The 22,985-nt window shown below is 43.9% G+C and overlaps 1 protein-coding gene across 1 annotated transcript; it reads right to left on the reverse strand.

Annotated features, from left to right (window-relative positions):
* Positions 1 to 10,885: 10,885 nt before the first annotated feature.
* LOC145389968 (zinc finger MYM-type protein 1-like) lies at positions 10,886 to 12,358 on the reverse strand. The gene has a single exon (XM_080265067.1). It carries the CDS (start codon positions 12,356 to 12,358, stop codon positions 10,886 to 10,888), a length of 1,473 nt encoding a protein of 490 aa, XP_080121193.1.
* Between the last annotated feature and the right edge of the window lie 10,627 nt (positions 12,359 to 22,985).

The raw sequence follows: 22,985 nt of genomic DNA on the forward strand, positions 1-22,985 counted from the left end.
GGTGCATAGTTATTTCACAGCTCTGTCTTCTGTTCAATTGTTAAAATTTAAACAGAAAGTGTTGTATTTCACAGCTCTTCGCCTTACTTCAGAATGCAAAATATAGTGGGAGTGTAAATATTCTTTGTTTACCTCGCTATCACTGTTCAGATTTCACTGCCTGACGTCTGTGTTGGTACCAGGACACTATCAAGCATTGTCTTGCCTTCCATGTATGCATTTCCTGCTTTCAAATCACTATTTTCCACTGCTTCTCATTAATAATCTTTTGTCTTCCTGTATTCCACATTTGCATTTCCTACTTCAATTCACCATCTTACACTTGGTCATTAAGTAACTTATTTTCTCCTTCTTCTTTCTTGCTCCCATCCTACGCACTCTTTCAGCCTCTTCCATTTTGGACTGAAAGAATCGTTCCATTCCTCCACTTCCAAACCCCGCATCCTCTCACGTTTACCTCATTCAGTTGCATGCACTCACCTCTGCATCATGTTCTCTGTCTCTGCCTCCTTCTCTCTGTCTCAGTCTCTCTCTCTGTCCTTCTCCCCTTCTCCTTACCTGATTTCCTCTCCTCAGTTTTCCCTGTCCTTGCAACTGATCCAATCTGTCTTCCTCTAAATGTTCCTCTGCCTGTGCCTCTGTCTCTCTGTTAGTCTCTGCTTCCGTCTGTCTCTTTCTTTGTCTGTCTCGGCAGTTCCACTTAAGGTGAAGAGTTTTGAGATGTCATAAGTTGAATAAAATCTCCTGGTAGTTGCAATAATTAAATCTAGTAGATATCGTATTGAAGGGGTTCATTATAGTGTGGATACCGACAAGCAATTTTATTCATTTAGGAAGCAACCTTTCCTGATTGAAAGGGTGAGCTTTAGTCTTCATATCCCCCTCATTACTGTTAGGTCATCGGATTGAAGGTTAGATGTCATAAGCTTTTGGGCCATATTATATGTGACATGAGATTTCCTAACACGTTTTCCATAGCGAATTATTTTGTACATTACACCTTGGTGTCATTCTGAAGGTTACTGATGGAAATTATATCTATATCAGGAAACCATTTACTATGCTGGGTTGTAACCATATAACCAGATTTTGGCGCCTGGTGAATTAGTGGGTAATTGTGATGTTCCAATTGGATTGAGCTGGTGAAGGTTTATATCTAAGGGTGGTTGGGGTTGATTGCTTATGTAATGCCACTCAGGAATGAGTGAGGCTGGTCACTCTCATCTTAAATGTCGGGACCAGTTGCCTAGCTCCGGGCTCCTATGCTCCACATGGGGCAATCCAGGATTGGATGATGAATAGATGGATGAATTATTATTAAAAACATCTTGCATTTGGTATTGCCAAGTTATTTAACTCATGTTGTCTCCAGATGATAATGTTCTTGCTGCCAACAAGCTACTTTTGTTAATCAAGGTTTGAAAGGAAAGAACTAATGTATAGTATATTTTCAGGTGCGTGAGTTGACTGAGCCATGGAAACCGCCTACAGAGAGGGAGCAGGGGGGGAGAAGAAAGCCAAATTAATACCAACCAGCTGCCACGTTAATACCAGCCAGCTGCCTGGACAGGAAACCAGAAGTTCCCTTTCTCCTACGGTCCACTATCCTCCTCATTTGGCATAGGAAGTTGAGGGAGAAGGAAGGGGAGACTGAGGATAAGGTAGGAATGGAGAGGTATATGAGAGGGGCCGATCAGTGAAATGGCAGGAGACAGGGTGACTTGGAGGCAATTTGTTTGTGGCCACCCCTTACAGGATTAATGCGTCCTGCTATTGGTGGACAGGTAGTGTAGATTTATTCAAACCAGAGACCAGTATCTCATTTTGGTGTGTGTTTGATTTTTTGCTGAGCAGATAGATGATGATTGGATGACATTTGTATGGGGGAGTACATGATGAGGGTTGACAGCACTTATTTAACTTGAAAAGTTGGATGGATTATTGGATGGTTTTTATGAAATGCATGTGTGTGGATAGTTATGCCTGTGTTGTGGTATCAGGATTTCAGGGGCTTGAATGATGTGTGGGGATGTGGCCCATTAGGCATACCATTGAGACTTAGAGTAGTTCTCGTTATTCTTAAAGTAGTTATTATTATTACTATTATTATATATTATTTGTGGTAGTTGGGGGCGCTCACCATCCACTCACTCGATGTAGCGCTGTTCTCGGGTGTCTGCCCTTTCCTCTCCTCCATCCTTCTTCCCTTCTATTCTCTTCTGTCTTTCTTTCCTTCATTCTTTCCTTGTCCTTCTGCCTACGGGTGACTTTACATTCCCTCTTGTGTCTTTCTTTCCTTCTTTCTTTCCCCTTCCTTCAGCCTGTGGGTGACTACACTGAGTGACAAGTCAAATGGTTTCCTGTGCACCAGGAAACCATTTACTATGCTGGGTTGTAACGATATAACCAAATTTTGGCGCCTGGTGATTTAGTGGGTAATTGTGATGTTCCAATTGGATTGTGCCGGTGAAGGTTTATATCCAAGGGGTGGTTGGGGTTGATTGCTTATGTAATGCCACTCAGGGATGAGTGAGGCTGGTCACTCTCATCTAAATTGTCGGGACCAATTGCCTAGCCCTGGGCTCCTATGCTCCACATGGGGCAATGTAGGATTGGATGATGGATGAATTATTATTAAAAACATCTTGCATTTGGTATTGCCAAGTTATTTAACTCATGTTGTCTCCAGATGATAATGTTCTTGCTGCCAACAAGCTACTTTTGTTAATCAAGGTTTGAAAGGAAAGAACTAATGTATAGTATATTTTCAGGTGTGTGAGTTGACTGAGCCATGGAAACCGCCTACAGAGAGGGAGCAGGGGGGATGAAGAAAGCCAAATTAATACCAACCAGCTGCCACGTTAATACCAAGCAGCTGCCTGGACAGGAAACCAGAAGTTCCCTTTCTCTTACGGTCCACCATCCTCCTCATTTGGAATAGGGAGTTGAGGGAGAAGGAAGGGGAGACTGAGGATAAGGTAGGAATGGAGAATTATATGAGAGGGGGGGATCAGTGAAATGGCAGGAGACAGGGCGACTTGGAGGCAGTTTGTTTATGGCCACCCCATACAGGATTAAAGGGTCCGGCTATATGTAGACTGATAGTGTAGTTTTATTCAAACCAGAGACCAGTATCTCATTTTGGTGTGTGTTAGATTTTTTGCTGAGCAGATAGATGATGATTGGATGACATTTGTATGGGGGAGTACATGATGAGGGTTGACAGCACTTATTTAACTTGAAAAGTTGGATGGATTATTGGATGGGTTTTCTGAAATGCATGTGTTTTGTTTTCGTTTTCATTTTTAAAGGCTCCAACATGCTTGCATGTGTTGGCCTTGGTCACCTAATGGCGGCTCTCCACGCTGCACGATCCATTGCAGCCTCCCTGTTCAGTCCCTTAACCCTAAGGTCACACTTCATGACCTCGTCCCATGTCTTTCTTGGTCTGCCCCTCATAACCCCACCCCCAATATTAACACTTCTCACCTTCCTCACCCAATTATCATCCCCCATCCTGTCCACATGTCCAAACCACCTCAAGCTACCTCTCCTCATCACAACACCAATACACTCCAGTCCCATCCTACCTCTCAACTCTTCCATTGTAAACCCAGCCCCTCCAGGCCTTGGACGCAGGGACGCACTTCACATCCACCTAATCATTGTCATTTCTGTATGTCTGAGCCAGCGAATATCTTCCTCCTTCACTGCCCAGGTCTCACTGCCATACAGCATTACACTCTTAACACATGCTGCATACAAAGACCCCTTAGCAGGTAGGGAGAGCCCTCTCAATGTCAGGAGAGGCAAGAGCTCCCTGAACTTCTTCCAACCACTTCTCACCCTAGCCACAGAGCTAGCTCCAGCCCCACCTCCAGCACACAACATGTCTCCCAAATAACAAAACTCTTCCACACACTCAAGAGATTCACCAGCAAGTTCAATCATTTCACGTCTGACAATCTCCATCTGCTCACCCCGACACGCCGTACACATAAAATCAGCATTGTCTCGCAGTCTACCTCTGATACCACTACATCTCTTATGCACCCATTTATCACACACACCGCACAAGATGGAATTACTTCCCACGCCCTTATGGCAAACTGCACATGGCCACTCTCCCTCGTCTTTGACAGTACCGCCACCAACCCTAGATATCATCACTTTTGTTTTATCTGCATTTACCCTTAAACCCTTTTGCCCCATACCATCTCTCCACTTCCTAAACATTTCCTCCGCCTCCCTTTCATTCTCTGCAATCAACACCAAATCATCAGCATTCAACAACTCCCACGGGAGTCCGTTTCTAAAGTCACGTGAAAGGGCTTCAAGTACCATGATAAACAACATGGGACTCAAGACTGACCCCTGATGCACACCAACATTCACGGAAAACTCATCACTCAAATCTCCATTCACTCTCACCTGGGTGTGAGGACCCACATACATAGCCATAACCACCCTAACCAGCCACTCCTCCAAGCCAAGCTTTCTCATTGCCCACTTCACCACCTCTCTAGGGACTCTGTCAAAGGCCTTTTCCAAATGAACAAAAACGAAATAAAGATCCTTTCTCCTACCAATATATATTTTTCCTGAAGCTGTCGAAGAATGAATATGGCATCAGTGGTCCCCCTACCTGGCATAAACCCAAACTGCATCTCATCAATATTCACTCTTTCTGTAATCATACCTTCTAAAACTCTCTTCATTACCTTCATTATCTGATCTAAATGCTTTATACCTCTGTAATTTGCTCTTTCCAGGGCATCACTTTATACACATTTACAATTACACACTTCAGCCAATCATCTGGGACAACACACTTCTAAATAATCCTATTTATCAGGTCAGTGACTAAACTCACCCCTATATCGCCTTAGGCCTTCAACATTTCGGCAGTCAACCCAGACACACCTGCTGCCTTCCCCACCCTCATCCTGCCTATTGCCTCACTCACAGTAGCAGTATCAATCAAAGGCCAAGGGCCAGACACTGGATCTGCTGGCTCCAAACCTTCCCTGTCCCAGTCAAACTCCTCATTCAACAACCGGTTATAATGCTCTCTCCATGCATCTTTAATATCCTCACTGTTCACCACTAACTTTCCTTCATGATTCTTCACACACTGCTCACCTATGATATCCCGATTATCCCTCTTCACCTGACCTGCCACCCTAAATATATTTTTCCTTTCCCCATGATTTAGGTTATCAAGTAATTGTCTCTGTGACTCAGACTTTGCCCTGTATACCTCTCTCCTAGCCTTACGCTTGGCAGCCAAATATTCCTCTTTGCTACCACCCTTCTTCCATTCCCGGAAAAGCCTTCTTTTCTCCTTAATTGCAACTTCTACACCCTCATCCCACCACCAAGTTACTTTATGTCTTGGTGGTCCTCTTGTCCAGCCGCATGTTACATCAGTAACTCTCAAGAACTATTTCTTGAGGGCTCTGTACTGTTCATTAACGCCTCTGTCTACAGCTCCCTGTTCAGCCACCACTCTCCTCAACTCGCTATAGAAGGCATCCCTTACTACTTGGTTTTTCAGCTTCCATATTTTCCTCCTAGGTACATAAGTCCTCTTTTTCATCACTTGTTCTTTAAGCACCATATCACAAATCAATAGTTTGTGCTGCTGCACACACTCCTCACTTCCTATAACTTTAACATCCCTCACTAACCTCCTATCGGCCCTCCTAACCAGAGAATAATCTATCTGACTGCTATTTCCCACAGACTCATATGTAATTAACCTACTGTCTCTTTTCCTAAAATATGTGTTGCACACAATCATGTCCGTTGCCTCCCCAAACTCGAGTATCCTTTCCCCTTCTGCATTCCTTAGACCATATGCACATCCCCCATGCACTCCTTCATAACCTTGTGCTGCTTCACCTACATGACCATTTAAGTCCCCTCCCAAAATCACTATCTCATCATCCCGCATACCACCCACTACACATATTAAATCATCCCAAAATCTATCTTTCTTTGATTCATCCAATCCTGCCTGTGGAGCATATGCCGATATAATCACAGCTATCTTTCTTTCCAACAGAATTTTCACTACCAATATCCTATCGCTTACTCTCAAAACATTTATAACATATTCCACCCATTTCTCCGCAACCATCACACCAACACCTCCATATCCGTCTGTCACCCCCTGCCAAAACATCTTATAGCAACAGTCCTTCCCAACAATCTTTCTGGCTGATCCACCCCTGTACCAGACTTCCTGCAAACACGCCACATCCACCCACCTCCTACTGAATGCCTCAACGACTTCCCCTGCTCTTCCCCTCAAACTTCCCACATTCCGTGAGCCCACCCTCATCCCCATGGATGATTTACTGTCCTCAGGCTTGCTTTGAAACTTATTTTGTTTTGTCATCATCAGTATTAATAAAGGGGGACAGACACAGCACAGGTCCCACTCACTGCACAGTTCCAGGTCCAGGCAATGGATCTGGGACCCCTAGCCCACCAGCTTACCAGTGGCTGTGGTAGTGGCCTCGGGGCATCCTGCCAGGACAGCTGCAGGGACACCCTCCAAGCGCGTCTTGGCACTGCAACTATCCCGCCATTATACACCCACTGATAGGGCAGCCTCCTGGGGCGCTACTCCCAGGTTCGGGCCCCTCTCTATTGGGCGTAAGCAGCAGCCTGGGAACCGCAATGCCCTGTACCCTCTAGCACAGGCCCGAGCCCCATCTCGCCCTGGACCCATGATCTATGCCGGCGGAACCCACACCACGCCTCCCCCCAGAAGTCCGCCACTAGGTAACGGGGGCGTAGTTTTCTGGCCGCATGCCCTTGCTGGCGCCAACCCCTGTAACGTAGTGGGATACGTTGTGTGAAATGTAAAGTGCATGTGGTGTAGTGCATAGATAGTTAGAGGAAATGTTTGGGAGAGTATGCTGGTCTACTCTCCATGTTGCTGTCACACTGAAAAGGTCAGCAAAGGGGGATGGTTAGATAGCTAGTGAAACAGGAGCTGCAGCTCTCCCTATCACCAGCATTCCCATTCCCCTCGGGGATACTACCCTGTTCGGCCCATGCTACGGCCTCCTCCTGTGTGTGGATAGTTATGCCTGTGTTGTGGTATCAGGATTTCAGGGGCTTGAATGATGTGTGGGGATGTGGCCCATTAGGCATACCATTGAGACTTAGAGTAGTTCTCTTTATTCTTAAAGTAGTTATTATTATTACTATTATTATTATTTGTGGTAGGTGGGGGCGCTCACCATCCACTCACTCGATGTAGCGCTGTTCTCGGGTGTCTGCCCTTTCCTCTCCTCCATCCTTCTTTCCTTCAATTCTCTTCTGTCTTTCTTTCTTTCCTTCATTCTTTCCTTGTCCTTCTGCCTACGGGTGACTTTACATTCCCTCTTCTGTCTTTCTTTCCTTCATTCTTTCCCCTTCCTTCAGCCTGTGGGTGACTACACTGAGTGACAAGTCAAATGGTTTCCTGTGCACCAGGAAACCATTTACTATGCTGGGTTGAAACCATATAACCAAATTTTGGCGCCTGGTGATTTAGTGGGTAATTGTGATTTTCCAATTGGATTGAGCCGGTGAAGGTTTATATCCAAGGGATGGTTGGGGTTGATTGCTTATGTAATGCCACTCAGGGATGAGTGAGGCTGGTCACTCTCATCATAATTGTCGGGACCAGTTACCTAGCCCCGGGCTCCTATGCTCCACATGGGGCAATGTAGGATTCGATGATGGATGGATGGATGAATTATTATTGAAAACATCTTGCATTTGTTATTGACAAGTTATTTAACTCATGTTGTCTCCAGATGATAATGTTCTTGCTGCCAACAAGCTACTTTTGTTAATCAAGGTTTGAAAGGAAAGAACTAATGTATAGTATATTTTCAGGTGTGTGAGTTGACTGAGCCATGGAAACCGCCTACAGAGAGGGATCAGGGGGGGAGAAGAAAGCCAAATTAATACCAACCAGCTGCCACGTTAATACCAGCCAGCTGCCTGGACAGGAAACCAGAAGTTCCCTTTCTCCTACGGTCCACCATCCTCCTCATTTGGCATAGGGAGTTGAGGGAGAAGGAAGGGGAGACTGAGGATAAGGTAGGAATGGAGAGGTATATGAGAGGGGGGGATCAGTGACATGGCAGGAGACAGGGTTATTAAAGTACTTATTATTATTACTATTATTATTATTTGTGGTAGGTGGGAGCGCTCACCATCCACTCACTCGTTGTAGAGCTGCTCTCGAGGGTCTGCCCTTTCCTCTCCTCCATCCTTCTTTCCTTCCATCCTCTTCTCTCTTTCTTTCCTTAATTCTTTCCTCATCCTTCTGCTTACAGGTGACTTTACACCCCCTCTTCTGTCTTTCTTTCCTTCATTCTTTCCCCTTCCTTCTGCCTGTGGGTGACTCTACACTGAGTGACAAGCCAAATGGTTTCCTGTACACCAGGGAAACATTTACCGTGCTGGATGCTAGTCATAGGTAGTTCTTAGGCTGATGAGGACTATGAGGAGTTCAAGTATAAGCAGACGAGACTACGTGGTTCAGAGGCTGATGAAGGCTATGAGAAGACCATGAATGATTTGAGAGAGTTGTCATTGTTTAATCAGACAGGACGTGTGCGACTCCCTTTATGGTGTGTGTAATCAGCAGTAAAAAGCCTTGCACGAGGGAGGTAGGAAGCTAAAAACATGCTCTTGACAAATTACCAATAGCAGGAGTGTAATAGACAATAAACACCCTTGCACGAGAGGGAAGTAGGAGGCACTGAGCATATCTATTAACGCTTGCCATAAATGACTGAACCTGAGTCTGTTATCTGGCAGCCACATATGAAAAGACATAAAACAAGGCATATCCAATGACTTTCAGTACAGCAATGTATCTTCAAGCTTATTCTTACTTCAGACGATTTTATTCAACTTGGACAACGTATCTGCTAATGAAACTTGGGCAGGATATCTGGTACACAAGGCTGTATCTACTGCAGTTTTTCTAATTCCAGTATTTTCCACGACGCTGTTATACACTCGTCCACAGAGCGAAATAAACTGAAAACATTTGCTGTATTCCTGAAGAAGCAATCGTATCTATAAAAGGAACTGTTCTTAAGCAGTTCACCTTTAGTCACACGAGACATACAAGCATATAAAGCTCCAGTAACACAAAGCACAAACAAAATATATAAAACAGACGAATAACGGGGCACCAGATACAGAAAACACATGGAACACGAAGCAAACACATGCGCTCACACACACACACACACACACACACACACACATGTATACGTAAAATATTCACACATTCACTCACACGTGCACCAGGCAAGCATATATATAAAAAAAAATGTTAGTGTACACCATGCATGAGATAACATGTACGTGCAGAGATATTCGCAAATTGGAATGACAATTTTTTATGCCTTATTCTGAGAGAAATCCACAATTATAATATTAGTTTTATGTAGCCATATATTGTGCAGTTATAGTAATCATTCCATTTTCCTTGCAGGGACAGTGTGTACCTTCCTCCTCTGTTTTCACCCATCTCAGGATCTTTGGTGAGTACAATGAATATTGAGAAAACTACTCTATTATATAGCACAGTACCTAGTAAGTAAGTAATTGATTTATAATAAGTTAATTCTGATAAATATGATGAGTATGCCATTAGTTCGTCCATACATACTTAGATATTTGGGTTTATATATCAACATAGGAACTAGATGAGAGTTGTGTTGTCCTGGTTATGACCCATAAAGTACATGTATAAGATATCGTTACAGTACGTCTTAATTCTGATCAGTGTGACAGATATGCCATTAATTCAGACATTATGTTAAGCATTTGGAAGCTTCCGGTGTTGCTGTTTGCTGATGATACAGTATTGTTGAGTGAAGATGAATGAGAGTTGCAAGGTTTGGTGAATGAATTTGGGACAGTGTGTAGGAGGAGGAATCTGAAAGTTCTATCTATCTATCTATTGCCAGACTCCTCAATCCCGTTTGGGGTGGCCACAAACAAATCGCCTCCAAGTCGCCCTGTCCCCCGCCATTTCACTGCCCTGCTCCCAACTCACACCCCCCTCTCTCATATACCTCTCCACCCCATCCCTCCATCTCATCCTCGGCCTCCCCCTCTCTCTTCCCCCCTCCACCTCACTCACATACACTCTCTTCGTCAGTCTTTCACCGTCCATCCTCTCCACATGGCCAAACAACGTCAGTGTGTTCCTCATAACGCTTCCTATCACATCCACATCAACACCACAACGCTCCTTTATATCCTCATTCGTCAGCCTGTCTCTCCATGTGACTCCACAGGCTTCTCTTAAATAACTCATTTCCACTGCTCTCACTCTTGACTTGTGTCCTTCCAACAACATCCAAGCTTCACTTCCATACGTTAGAGTTGGTATCACAATACTGTCATGCAGTGGCGGCGCCAGGAAATTTTCATTAGGGGGCTGAGGAGGGGCTGGGGTAAAATGTGGGGGGGCTTCACAAAATGTCATGAAACTGAAGTGTTGATGGAAAATTGGTATGTACATATTCATAATATCCGAATGTACTGAGGTTCATTTTAGACACCTGTGCTCTTTGAAACTGCGGTGTTAATGTATAACATTTCTTATCTCATCAAAAATTCTGCCAAATGAAAGACATAAAACTAGCAAGGAAATTCAGATTAATGTATACGCAACATAATAACATTTATTATTTCCAGTTTATTCCATAAGATTGAAGTTTAACTCAATTAATTTAGACATCATGTGTAAGCAAGCAGTTAACATGACAGAAAAAAATTCTATGTAATGAAGTTAATACAGTCTGAAGAAGCAGAAGAATTATTAAATCAAGGTGTAACGACTGTCACGTTACTTTAAAACTATGCGCCTGTTCTGGTGATTGGCAGCAAATGTGTCTATAATGGCATCAATGTTCAGCTGTTTGGCCCTCCTAGAATTAATTGATATTACAGCAAGGTTACTGGTGCAGTTGTTGCCACTGCTGTTCCTCAAGTATGTCTTGAGGAGTTTCAGACATGAGAAGCTCCTCTCATAGGCAGCTGAGGTGACAGGGAGGGTCACTGCAATGCATACAATTTTATACAGATCTATAAAGGCGTCCTTGTATGGCTCCAGCATGGCTGCGAGCTCAAGTGGTGTGGACACTTCTAGGCCATTGTCTCCCTTCCTAGCTATTAGTCTTGTCAATTGGTGGACCTTCACTGCAAGATCACCCTCTGCCACTCCATAATTGGCTGCCATTCCTGACAGCGCATTTTTGTTCAGAAATGTAATGTGCTTAGGATTCAAGGCAGCAGCACCCATCAGAACATTACAGGCATCAGATGAAAATCGCCTGCTCAGCTCATTGAGCATTCTGTCTATGATGGCATAGAAGGTCCTTCTCCTGGCATCTGGTATAGCTCCATCCCTCTGACCTGTACTGGATGTTATGATGAATTCATCCAGGTGTCTGGGAGCAGATCGTTGTCTACCTGGACGCTCAGTCTCAGTGCGTATCCCAACTACCTTGCACAATTCCTCAGCAGCCTCCTCTAACTCCTTCCAGGCAGCTTCAGTCCTCATTTCTGTCAGTCCAGACATGACAGACTGCATCAAGTCCTCTGCAGAGGCCAGCTGAAGGTCATGTGACTGGAGGTGGTTTGACAGTTGTTTGGTCATCAGTAACACTTTTTCCATGGCCATCAGAATTGTCACAAATTGCTGATCTAGCAGGATGCACAGGCCCTTTGCCTCAGTGGCTGTGTGTGCATTGTCTCCCTCCATGAGACGTTTCAAGGTTGTCACTATGGCAGGTAGGGTTCTTTTCACTGCCAGACAAGCAGCATGTTGGAAGGTCCATCTTGTGTCAGTTGCTTCAACTCTATGTGCTGCCTTGTGGGGATTTAATTCTTTTTGCACCTTTATAAATTCTTCATGTACTACTGACATAGAGAAGAACTTGTACAAAATCTGTATAGCCACAAAAAACTCTGCTGCAGCCTGGATATTGTGTACACAATCAACGAGCACAAGGTTGAGCCTGTGAGCATAACAGTGGACATACACAGCCTGTGGTACCTTTCTCCTAAACCTCTCCTGTATACCACTGATGTGCCCTGACATGACTGTAGCTCCATCGTAGCACTGGCCAATGCAGGCGTTGTGGTCAATACCACATTTTGCCAGGGTCTCCAAGATCTTGTTGAGCAATGAGTCTGCATCCAGACCCTCGGCTGCTGTGAAGTCAAGGAACACCTCATGAAGGCTCTGTTTGTGGAGATACCTCACCACAATGAACAGCTGTTCTTGTTTGCTGATATCCTTGGTCTCATCCACCATTAGGGCAAAATGCTCTGCTCTTAGGACCTCGTTGCTGATGTCCTCTCTGATTATTGAAGCTATGATGGCGAGCAGTTCATTTGGATATCGTGGTGAGTATATTTAGCATTGCCAGGACCACCACTGAGTTTCTTTTTGACAATGTCATCATACCTGGAAATCAGGTCCAGCAGTTCCAGGAAGTTACCTTTGTTGCCAGAATCAGTGTCTTCCTTGTGACCTCTTTGGGCAACATTTTGGCAGCCTGTGTAGAGCAGTAAGTGTATTACTGCTCTAATGTAATGTCTGTTTTTCTTTACAGTTTTTTCATGGTTGGTATTAAAAGCATGTATGATCCTAGAACCTGTTGTTTTCTGCATCTTAAACTCTGCCCAAGCTTGCATAGAGAACTTGTGTCCTGCTGAATTATCATGAGACTTCAGAGATGAGGTTGCCTTCTTCCAGTTCCGAAAGCCGTCATGGGTGAAGGACTTCTCACATTTGCTTAAGTGTACATGACCGAAATGACGACATGCAAAGCAGAATGCAGCATCTAGGGTCGTGGAGTACTCCAGCCACGAATGATGATCACGCCAGTTCTTGTTGAATGACCTTGACTGGCTACTGTATTCTGTGGCTGGGTATCTCTTCAAGTCTGGACAGGTGGGACCACTATCTGGAAGCTGGCTCAGGTCCTTGGGTCCAGGTAGTAGTTTCTCACCATGGGTGTGAGAAGTGCCCTCTTGTGGCTGGGGTTCTGCACTAGCCTCACCTAGTAAGGCTGCAGACTCACAATCACGATCACCACTGTCCAGGTCCTCATTAACAGCAGGTGTGTCTGTAGGAGGATCATCATCTCGCAGCCTCTTCTTGGGGATCTTGGGTAACAGGTAGCGTTCCATGATCAAACCGGCCTATGTGATCAAATATGATAAACCACCATCAGTTACTTTCATAAACAGGGAAAACAGCATAAACAAGCACACAGATCACAGAAGCATAAAACTGCATATTAGCATTACAACAGACCAGATATTTTCACACTATTTTAGTCTTCCTTCCACAGCTTCTTATAATCTTATAGTAGCCTATATACATTTTTAAGTAGAAAAAATCAACTTACACCATACCTGTAAATCAGTGCAAGACAAAAACCACAACTAATAAGCTCAGCTGCTCAGTAATTCAGTGTCTACAGAACTAAGCAATTAACAGCCAACAGACTCGGAGATCTACACACAACCGCGTCACATGGTAGACTGGTCTGGTAGCTGACAGGAATCGAACAGGAATGGCTCATCGTGCACTCGATTCGTTAATGCTGGGCTAGGCTAGGAGCCTAGGACCATGTAGGCCCTATAGCAATGTGAATCCTTTACTTCATTTTAATCAAATATATTCAAATTTATTAACTTCCTGCCTCGAATTATGACATAATCGACATTCAATTATATTTCTGAAGACGAGATAATAATCGTACAGTCGTAATACACTAAAAGAATGGCTAATGTAGTTTAATAAAATAATGCTGTAATTTACTTTCACTTATCATTTTCATTATAGGATATGTAAACTAACCATCTGAATTACAAGAATTTCACAGAATATATTATAACATAAGTTACCCTTAGTATTAGAACTAGGCTGGAAGTTTTCCTTAGAAGTTGAGTCAACTGATAAATTTTCCGTAATTTCCGTGAAATTACTATCATTCAGAATCTGCTAAATGCTAACAGCTAAAAATAATAATCACGATTTAATCTATTGTCTTGAATCTTTTCCTAAACTTATAACACTTCGTTTCGTCAACTTTTGTGTATTATTTGTAACTAGTAATACAAAATTGAAAGTTCAAATAAGGGACGTTCTGCCTAAATTCGCCTTTGGAATCTGGCAATATTGGGGGCTGATGGGGGGCTTGGCTCATTATTGGGGGGCATCGGCCCCCCAAAACCCCCCCATGGTGCCGCCACTGCTGTCATGTAGTAACTTTTTCACTTCCATGCTCACTTCCCTGTTTCTTTTCACTGCTTTCAAAGAACCAGCAACCTTTCTTCCCTGCTGTACCCTTTCAAGCACTTCACCCTCCAAACCTCCATCCTTACTCATCACAAAAGTAAAGTTGTGGTATTCGAGGGGAATGAAGTCACAGAGTGTGCAGTGAGGTTAGTTGGTGAGGATAACGGAGAATGTGAGTGCATTCAAGTACTTGGGTAGTGTGATGAGTAAGGATGGAACTTTGGGGGATGAAGTGCGTGAAAGGGTACAGCAGGGAAGGAAGGTTGTTTGTGCACTGAAAGGAATGATGAGAAATAGGGAGGTGAGTATGGAAGTTAAGAAGTCACTGCATGATAGTATTGTGATCCCTACCCTGACGTATGGAAGCGAGGCGTGGACCTTGCAAGAGGGGAACAAGTCAAGAGTGAGAGCAGTGGAAATGAGTTACTTGAGAGGAGCATGTGGAGTGACGTGGAGGGACAGGTTGACGAATGAAGAAGTGAAGGAACGTTGTGGGGTGGATGTGAATGTGGTTGAGAAGATTAGGAGAAATGCACTGAGGTGGTTTGGACATGTGAAGAGAATGGAGAATGAAAGACTAAATAAGAGGGTGTATGTAGGTGAGGTGGAGGGAGGGAGAGGGAGGGGTAGACCGAGGATGAGGTGGAGGGATGGAGTTGAGAGGTATAAGAGGGAGGGGGGCTGAGTTGGGAGGAGAGTAGTCAAATGGTGGGTGACAGAGCGACTTGGAGGCGTTTTCTCTGCGGCCACCCTTTTGCGGGATTCGGGCGTCGGGCTATAGATAGATAGATAGATGTTAAGCATTTGGGTTTACATACCAACATAGGAACTAGACGAGGCCCATGTTCACGATATAACCATCTCGGTGTAAGATGTCGTTACAGTAGGTCTTGATTTCACTGTGTCGATGAGGTGAAAGAGAGAGAGATTGTCCAGGTGCTTGAGGGTGCGAAAGTGGATGTATGTGGAATAACTGAAACAAAATGGAGAGGAGAAAGTGTGAGAGAATGGGAGTATGGATGGGGTATATGTGCAGGAGTAGATGAGAATGAGAGGGCAAAGGAAGGAGTATGTATAGTTGTGAGTAAAAGATGGAAGAAGAGCATAAGACAGTATGGATCAGTTGGGTCAAGGATTGTGTGGGTAAAGTTGAAAGTTGGAATACAAATGTGGGCAATTGTGTATGTGTATGCGCCAACGCAAGATCGTGCTAGAAGAGTGAGAGAAGAGTTCTGGACAAATGTGGAAGTGTGCATGGAAAAGTTTGGAAGGAATGAGAGAGTGTTTTTGATTGGTGATATGAATTGTAAGGTTGGTAATGTGAAGGTGGATGGAATAGTTGGTGAGTGGGGTGTGCCTGCTGAGATAGATGAGAATGGCAGTGCGTTAGTGGACATTTGTGCTGGGAGGGGCTGGTGATAGCCAATACCCTCTTCAGGCATAAAATGATCCACAGGTATACATGGCGAGTGATGAGAAGGGTGGGTGGTGAACTGAATGAAAGGAAGGCAATGATTGATTATGTGTGTGTGGATGAAAGGATGCGAAGATGTGTAAAGGATGCAAGAGTGTATAGAGGTTGGGGAGTGGACTTTCTGACCACTACTTGGTGGTGGCCAGAATTAGGATGCAAGTAAGATGGAGGAATAGAAGAAGGGAAAGACGAGAGGAAGGAGTAGTTGCAAAGGAGAGTGAAGAGGTTACAAGAGGATGAGAAAAAGGCAGAGTATAAGAGAGAAGTGGAGGAACGATTGGGCAAATATGAATTGGAGCAGATGGGAGACGTGGAAGGTGTGTGTAAGATATTTACAGAAGAAATATGTGCAGCATGTGATGTGGTGTGTGGAAGGAAGAGAAGACGGAGGGGGTGCAAGGAACAGCGTGGTGGACTGAAGAGGTGAAACAGGCTGTGGGACAAAAGAAGAAAGCATACAATGAATGGATGAGAAATAGGGGCGTGGAAGAAGTTGAGAAGCGGAAGAGAGAGTTATATGTGGAAAGAAAGAGAGAGGTGAAAAGATTAGTAAGAGAGAGTAAGAAGAGAGTGGATGAGGAATTTGGAAGGAATTTGAGTGTAAAGTGGAGGGACTGTAAGAAAATGTTCTGGAGAGAAGTGAAAAGAGTAAGACAGGGTGGAAGTGAAGTTAGCAGGGGAGTGAAAGATAAAAATGGTAGATTACTAGTGGAGAAGGGAGAAAAAGTGAGCAGATGGAGAGAACACTTTAAGGAATTGTTGAACGTAGAGGATGGAAGTAATGCAAGTATAACTGGCTGGGGAATGGCAGGGAGAAGGAGGGAGGTGAGAGGACAGGAAGAAATCAGTAGGATAGAAGTTGTGGAAGCAATGAAGAAAGTTAAATCGGGGAAAGCCCCAGGAATTGATGGAGTGTGTGGTGAAATGCTGAAGCATGGGGGAGAGATAGTAGTAGAATGGATGTGGAAGATATGCAGATTGGCCTGGGAGGAAGGTAGAGTCCCGGAGGATTGGAAGTCAGGTATAATTATTCCCTTGTACAAAGGAAAAGGGGAAAAAGAAGTGTGTGGTAATCATAGGGTCATTTGTCTTCTTAGTATAATAGGAAAAGTGTATGGTAGGATACTTATAGACAGAGTTAGAGAAATTAGTTGGAGAAGAACAGGGAGGCTTTAGGAAGGGAAGAGGTTGTGTAGATCAGATATTCATTCTTAGATCTTTAGTGGAAAAGTTTCTAGAGAAGGGAAAGAAGTTGTATGCAGCTTTCATGGATTTGGAAAAAGCATATGACAGGGTGGATAGACAAGGATTGTGGAAAGTGTTAAGAATATATGGAGTAGATGGGAAGTTGTTGAATGCTGTGAAGAGTATGTACGATGGTGCGAAGGCTGCAGTGCGTGTGGATGGTGAACTAAGTGAATTTTTCTCTTTGAAAGTTGGTTTGAAACAGGGATGTGTCATGTCTCCATGGTTGTTCAATGTGTACATGGATGGGGTAATAAAAGAGGTACAAGGTAGGGTAGTGGATGTTGGAGTGGCCCTGGTGAGAGAAGATAGTGTTTGGAAACTCCCTGTACTGTTGTTTGCAGATGATACTGTGTTGTTGAGTGAAGACGAAGGGGAGCTGCAAGGCTTGGTGAATGAGTTTGAGAGAGTGTGTAAGAAACGGAACCTAAAGGTGAATGTAGGGAAGAGTAAAGTGATGGTCTTTGAGAGAGGTGAAGTTAGTGAATGTATAGCGAGGTTGGATGGTGAGGAATTGGAAAATGTGAGTACGTTTAAGTATTTGGGCAGTGTGATGAGTAAGGATCGAGGTTTGGAGGGTGAAGTGGTTGAAAAGGGTACAGCAGGGAAGAAAGGTTGCTGGTTCCTTGAAAGCAGTGATAAGAAACAGGGAAGTGAGCATGGAAGTGAAAAAGTTACTACATGACAGTATTGTGATACCAACTCTAACGTACGGAAGTAAAGCTTGGACATTGTTGGAAAGACACAAGTCAAGAGTGAGAGCAGTGGAAATGAGTTATTTAAGAGGAGCCTGTGGAGTCACGTGGAGAGACAGGCTGACGAATGAGGATATAAAGGAGCGTTGTGGTGTGGATGTGGATGTGATAGGAAGCGTTATGAGGAACACACTGAGGTGGTTTGGCCATGTGGAGAGGATGGAGGGTGAAAGACTGACGAAGAGAGTGTATGTGAGTGAGGCGGAGGGGGAAGAGGGAGGGAGGCCGACAATGAGATTGAGGGATGGGGTGGAGAGGTATATGAGAGAGGGGGGTGTGAGTTGGGAGCAGGGCAGTGAAATGGCGGGGGATAGGGCGACCTAGAGGCGATTTGTTTGTGGCCACCCCAAACGGGATTGAGGCATCTGGCAATAGATACAGTAGATAGATAGATAGATAACTATTCATATGGAAGAATACGATTCTGGTCGGACTTAATTCGTTCTATTATGGCACTTCCCACAATTTCACTGTGTGGGTACAGTATCTTTTATAAGTTACAGTAGGTTTCTTTTGTGTGGATAATAATGACGTAAAAAAAATAAGAGGAATGGGGAGACTGTATTAGAACACACACACACACACACACACACACACACACACAAAACCACGTCCACCTCTTGTGAAGCTTGACTTTGGAAGGACCGCCCAACAAAAGACTGCAATGCATAAACCAATTTGTTTTAGTCCAGTCTTACCTAACCTATCCATATTTGCTGGAACTGAACCCTGCCTATCCTCGAATGACCTAATGCAACCTAAATTAACCTTATCTAATCTAACTTAACCTCACCTAACCCAGTCTAATTGTATTTAACCTCACTATCTCACGTAACCTCCCCATACCTAAACTAACTAATTCTGACGCAGCCTAACTGCATCTAACCCTGCCTAATCCTACCCAGTCTCACTTAACCATACCATACCCGACCTAGCGAAACCCACTCAAGCCTCAAATGACCAAATCCAACCGAAACCTAACCCAGCCTAACCCAACCCAAGAGAACCCAACCCAAAATATATCAAAACCGAGCTATTCTAAAGCAATCTAACCTAATCCGTCTATATGTAGTCGATCTGAACCCAACCCAACCAAAAATTATCTAATCAGACCAAACCCTGCCCAAAGTGACCTAACCTAACTTTCGGTCGCCCATAAAATCGCTATATAAGAAATTATCCTCTCTGAAAGTCTACGGGTGTAACAGTCCAAGTTTCGCCGGTTCTGTGTACAAGTAGAAGATGGTGTGTGTGTGTCTGTCTATGTGTGTGTGTATCTGTGTGTGTGTGTCTGTCTGTCTGTGTCTGTGTCTGTCTGTGTGTGTGTGTTTACGGTGTGTGAGTTGTGTTCTGTAAAGAAAAATTTATACTCTCTCTCTCTCTCTCTCTCTGTAATATATATATATATATATATATATTTACTCCATGCTACTCTGCATATTTAGTCTGTTCACACACATGGTACTCTGTATGTGTATTCTGTTAACACATACAAACACACACACACACACACACACACACACACACACACACACACACACACACTACCCTATGTCTGTCCTGGCCTGAGTGTAAGTGTAGTCAATTCATAAACCCACACACATAAACAACTACTCTGTGTGTCCTGGCCTTTGTGTGTATGCATGTGGATATCAGTCAAGTACACACGTTTGCACACACACACACACACACACATATATATATATATATATATATATATATATATATATATATATACATACAAACAGGCACACGTTCACAAACACAGACACAAAGACAACCTAACACAGAACCACACCAGCATCCCACCACACGTCCAGGCACACAGCCACATCTCTGCACAGTCTCGCCTCCAAGGACACACGCTATCCCTCCACACAAACACCCACTCCTTTACATATGCAAACCTTCACACGTAGCCCTCTCTCCACCTATGGAACCCCAACCTCACTTCCACACACGTAGGTCCACCTCAACAGACGTAACCTGCACCTCCAATCATTCCTACACTATGACATCTCCACAAATGTTGATTCATATACACATACATATCCATAAATCGACACACAAAGTTCTGTTTCTATATACATAGCCATACCTTCCTATACATGCAGCTGTCCCTGAACACATAAGGCCACACCGTCCCACACACTACTGCACTTACACACATGCTGCAGATTCACCTTAGACACTGCTATATTTCCTCCCCCCCACACACACACAGACATATTTATTAACATGCATACCCAAACCTCCATCCACAAAGGATTACTATGAACTCTGCCATCCTTCCAAACGCAGTGTCCCTCCACGACGCATACACAGGCTCTCCTGCATACACACAGACAATTCAACACACACACACACACACACACACACACACACACACATATATATATATATATATATATATATATATATATAACCCAAGGTATTCTGTTGAAGGCGTACATGTTTTTATGCTCTCGAGTTCCTTTTTCTTTCTCTTTTTCCAGTGTTGTAGTTCTCTTTGGCTGTTTTGTGTTTGGTTTTTGTGCTCTCTCTCTCTCTCTCTCTCTCTCTCTCTCTCTCTCTCTCTCTCTCTCTCTTTGGGGTGTTTATGCTCCTCTCCTGAACAGCTGTCTTCCTGAACTAAATCAAACAGAAAGGTAACGAATTCTCTCCCATCCATGAAACTGAAACCAAACAATATTTCCCCATACATTTCAGCATGTATGATAGTTCTGAGTAGCCAAAATATTTGTTTATGCTAAAAAAAAAGTTCTATCTATCTATCTATAGCCCGACGCCCTAATCCCGCAAAGGGTGGCCGCAGACAAAACGCCTCCATGTCATTCTGTCACCCACCATTTGACTCCCCTCCCCCCAACTCACCCCCCCCTCCCTCATAATATATTTCTTGAAATATGAGGTGCATAGTTATTTCACAGCTCTGTCTTCTGTTCAATTGTTAAAATTTAAACAGAAAGTGTTGTATTTCACAGCTCTTCCCCTTACTTCAGAATGAAAAATATAGTGGGACTGTAAATATTCTTTGTTTACTCCTCGCCATCACTGTTCATATTTCACTGCCAGACGTCTGTGTTGGTACCAGGACACTATCAAGCATTGTCTTGCCTTCCATGTATGCATTTCCTGCTTTCAAATCACTATTTTCCACTGCTTCTCATTAATAATCTTTTGTCTTCCTGTCTTCCACATTTGCATTTCCTACTTTCAATTCACCATCTTACACTTGGTCATTAAGTAACTTATTTTCTCCTTCCTCTTTCTTGCTCCCATCCTACGCACTCTTTCAGCCTCTTCCATTTTGGACTGAAAGAATCGTTCCATTTCATCCACTTCCAAACCCCGCATCCTCTCACGTTTACCTCACTCAGTTGCATACACTCACCTCTGCATCATGTTCTCTGTCTCTCCCTCCTGCTTTCTGTCTCAGTCTCTCTCTCTGTCCTTCTACCCTTCTCCTTACCTGATTTCCTCTCCTCAGTTTTCCCTGTCCTTGCAAGTGATCCAATCTCTCTTCCTCTAAATCTTCCTCTGCTTGTGCCTCTGTCTCTCTGCTAGTCTCTGCTTCCGTCTGTCTCTTTCTTTGTCTGTCTCGGCAGTTCCACTTAAGATGAAGAGTTTTGAGATGTCATAAGTTGAATGAAATCTCGTGGCAGTTGCAATAATTAAATCTAGTAGACATCGTATTGAAGATAGTGTGGATACCGACAAGCAATTTTGTTCATTTAGGAAGCAACCTTTCCTAATTGAAAGGGTGAGCTTTAGTCTTCATATCCCCCTCATTACTGTTAGGTCATCGGATTGAAGGTTAGATGTCATAAGCTTTTGGGCCATATTATATGTGACTTGAGATTTCCTAACACCTTTTCCATAGCGAATTATTTTGTACATTACACCTTGGTGTCATTCTGAAGGTTACTGATGGAAATTATGTCTATATCAGGAAACCATTTACTATTCTGGGTTGTAACCATATAACCAGATTTTGGCGCCTGGTGGGTTAGTGGGTAATTGTGATGTTCCAATTGGATTGAGCCGGTGAAGGTTTATATCCAAGGGGTGGTTGGGGTTGATTGCTTATGTAATGCCACTCAGGAATGAGTGAGGCTGGTCACTCTCATCTTAAATGTCGGGACCAGTTGCCTAGCCCTGGGCTCCTATGCTCCACATGGGGCAGTGTAGGATTGGATGATGGGTAGATGGATGAATTATTATTAAAAAGCATCTTGGGCATTTGGTATTGCCAAGTTATTTAACTCATGTTGTTCCAGATGATAATGTTCTTGCTTCCAACAAGCTACTTTTGTTAATCAAGGTTTGAAAGGAAAGAACTAATGTATAGTATATTTTCAGGTGTGTGAGTTGACTGGAGCCATGGAAACCGCCTACAGAGAGGGAGCAGGGGGGAGAAGACAGCAAAATTAATAAAGCAACCAGCTGCCACGTTAATACCAGCCAGCTGCCTGGACTGGAAACCAGAAGTTCCCTTTCTCCTACGGTCCACCATCCCTCCTCATTTGACATAAGGAGTTGAGGGAGAATGAAGAGGAGACTGAGGATCAGGTAGGAATGGAGAGGTATATGAGAGGGGGGAGCAGTGAAATGGCAGGAGACAGGGTGACTTGGAGGCAACTTGCTTAGGCCACCCCTTACAGGATTAAAGGGTCCGGCTATATGTAGGCAGGTGGTGGTAGATTTATTCAAACCAGAGACCAGTATCTCATTTTGGTGTGTGTTTGATTTTTTGCTGAGCAGATAGATGATGATTGGATGACATTTGTATGGGGGAGTACATAATGAGGGTTGACAGGAATTATTTAACTTGAAAAGTTGGATGGCTTATTGGATGGGTTTTATGAAATGCATGTGTTTCGTTTTCGTTTTCATTTTTAAAGGCTCCAGCATGCTTGCATGTGTCGGCTTTGGTCACCTAATGGCGGCTCTCCACGCTGCACGATCCATTGCAGCCCTCCCTGTTCAGTCCCTTTTAACCCTAAGGTCACACTTCATGACCTCGTCCCATGTCTTTCTTGGTCTACCCCTTATAACCCCACCCCCAATATTAACACTCCTCACCTTCCTCACCCAGTTATCATCCCCCATCCTCTTCTACATGTCCAAACCATTTAAGCTACCTCTCCTCATC

This window comes from Coenobita brevimanus, unplaced genomic scaffold (genome assembly GCF_032717465.1).
Source record: "Coenobita brevimanus isolate Jiangsu-jjx unplaced genomic scaffold, ASM3271746v2 jjx.HiC_scaffold_2663, whole genome shotgun sequence".
Lineage (NCBI taxonomy): Eukaryota > Metazoa > Arthropoda > Malacostraca > Decapoda > Coenobitidae > Coenobita > Coenobita brevimanus.

Excerpts from the sequence above, each read along its gene's own strand:
- LOC145389968 (XM_080265067.1), bottom strand. The coding sequence starts at position 12,358 with ATGGTGGATGAGACCAAGGATATCAGCAAACAAGAACAGCTGTTCATT.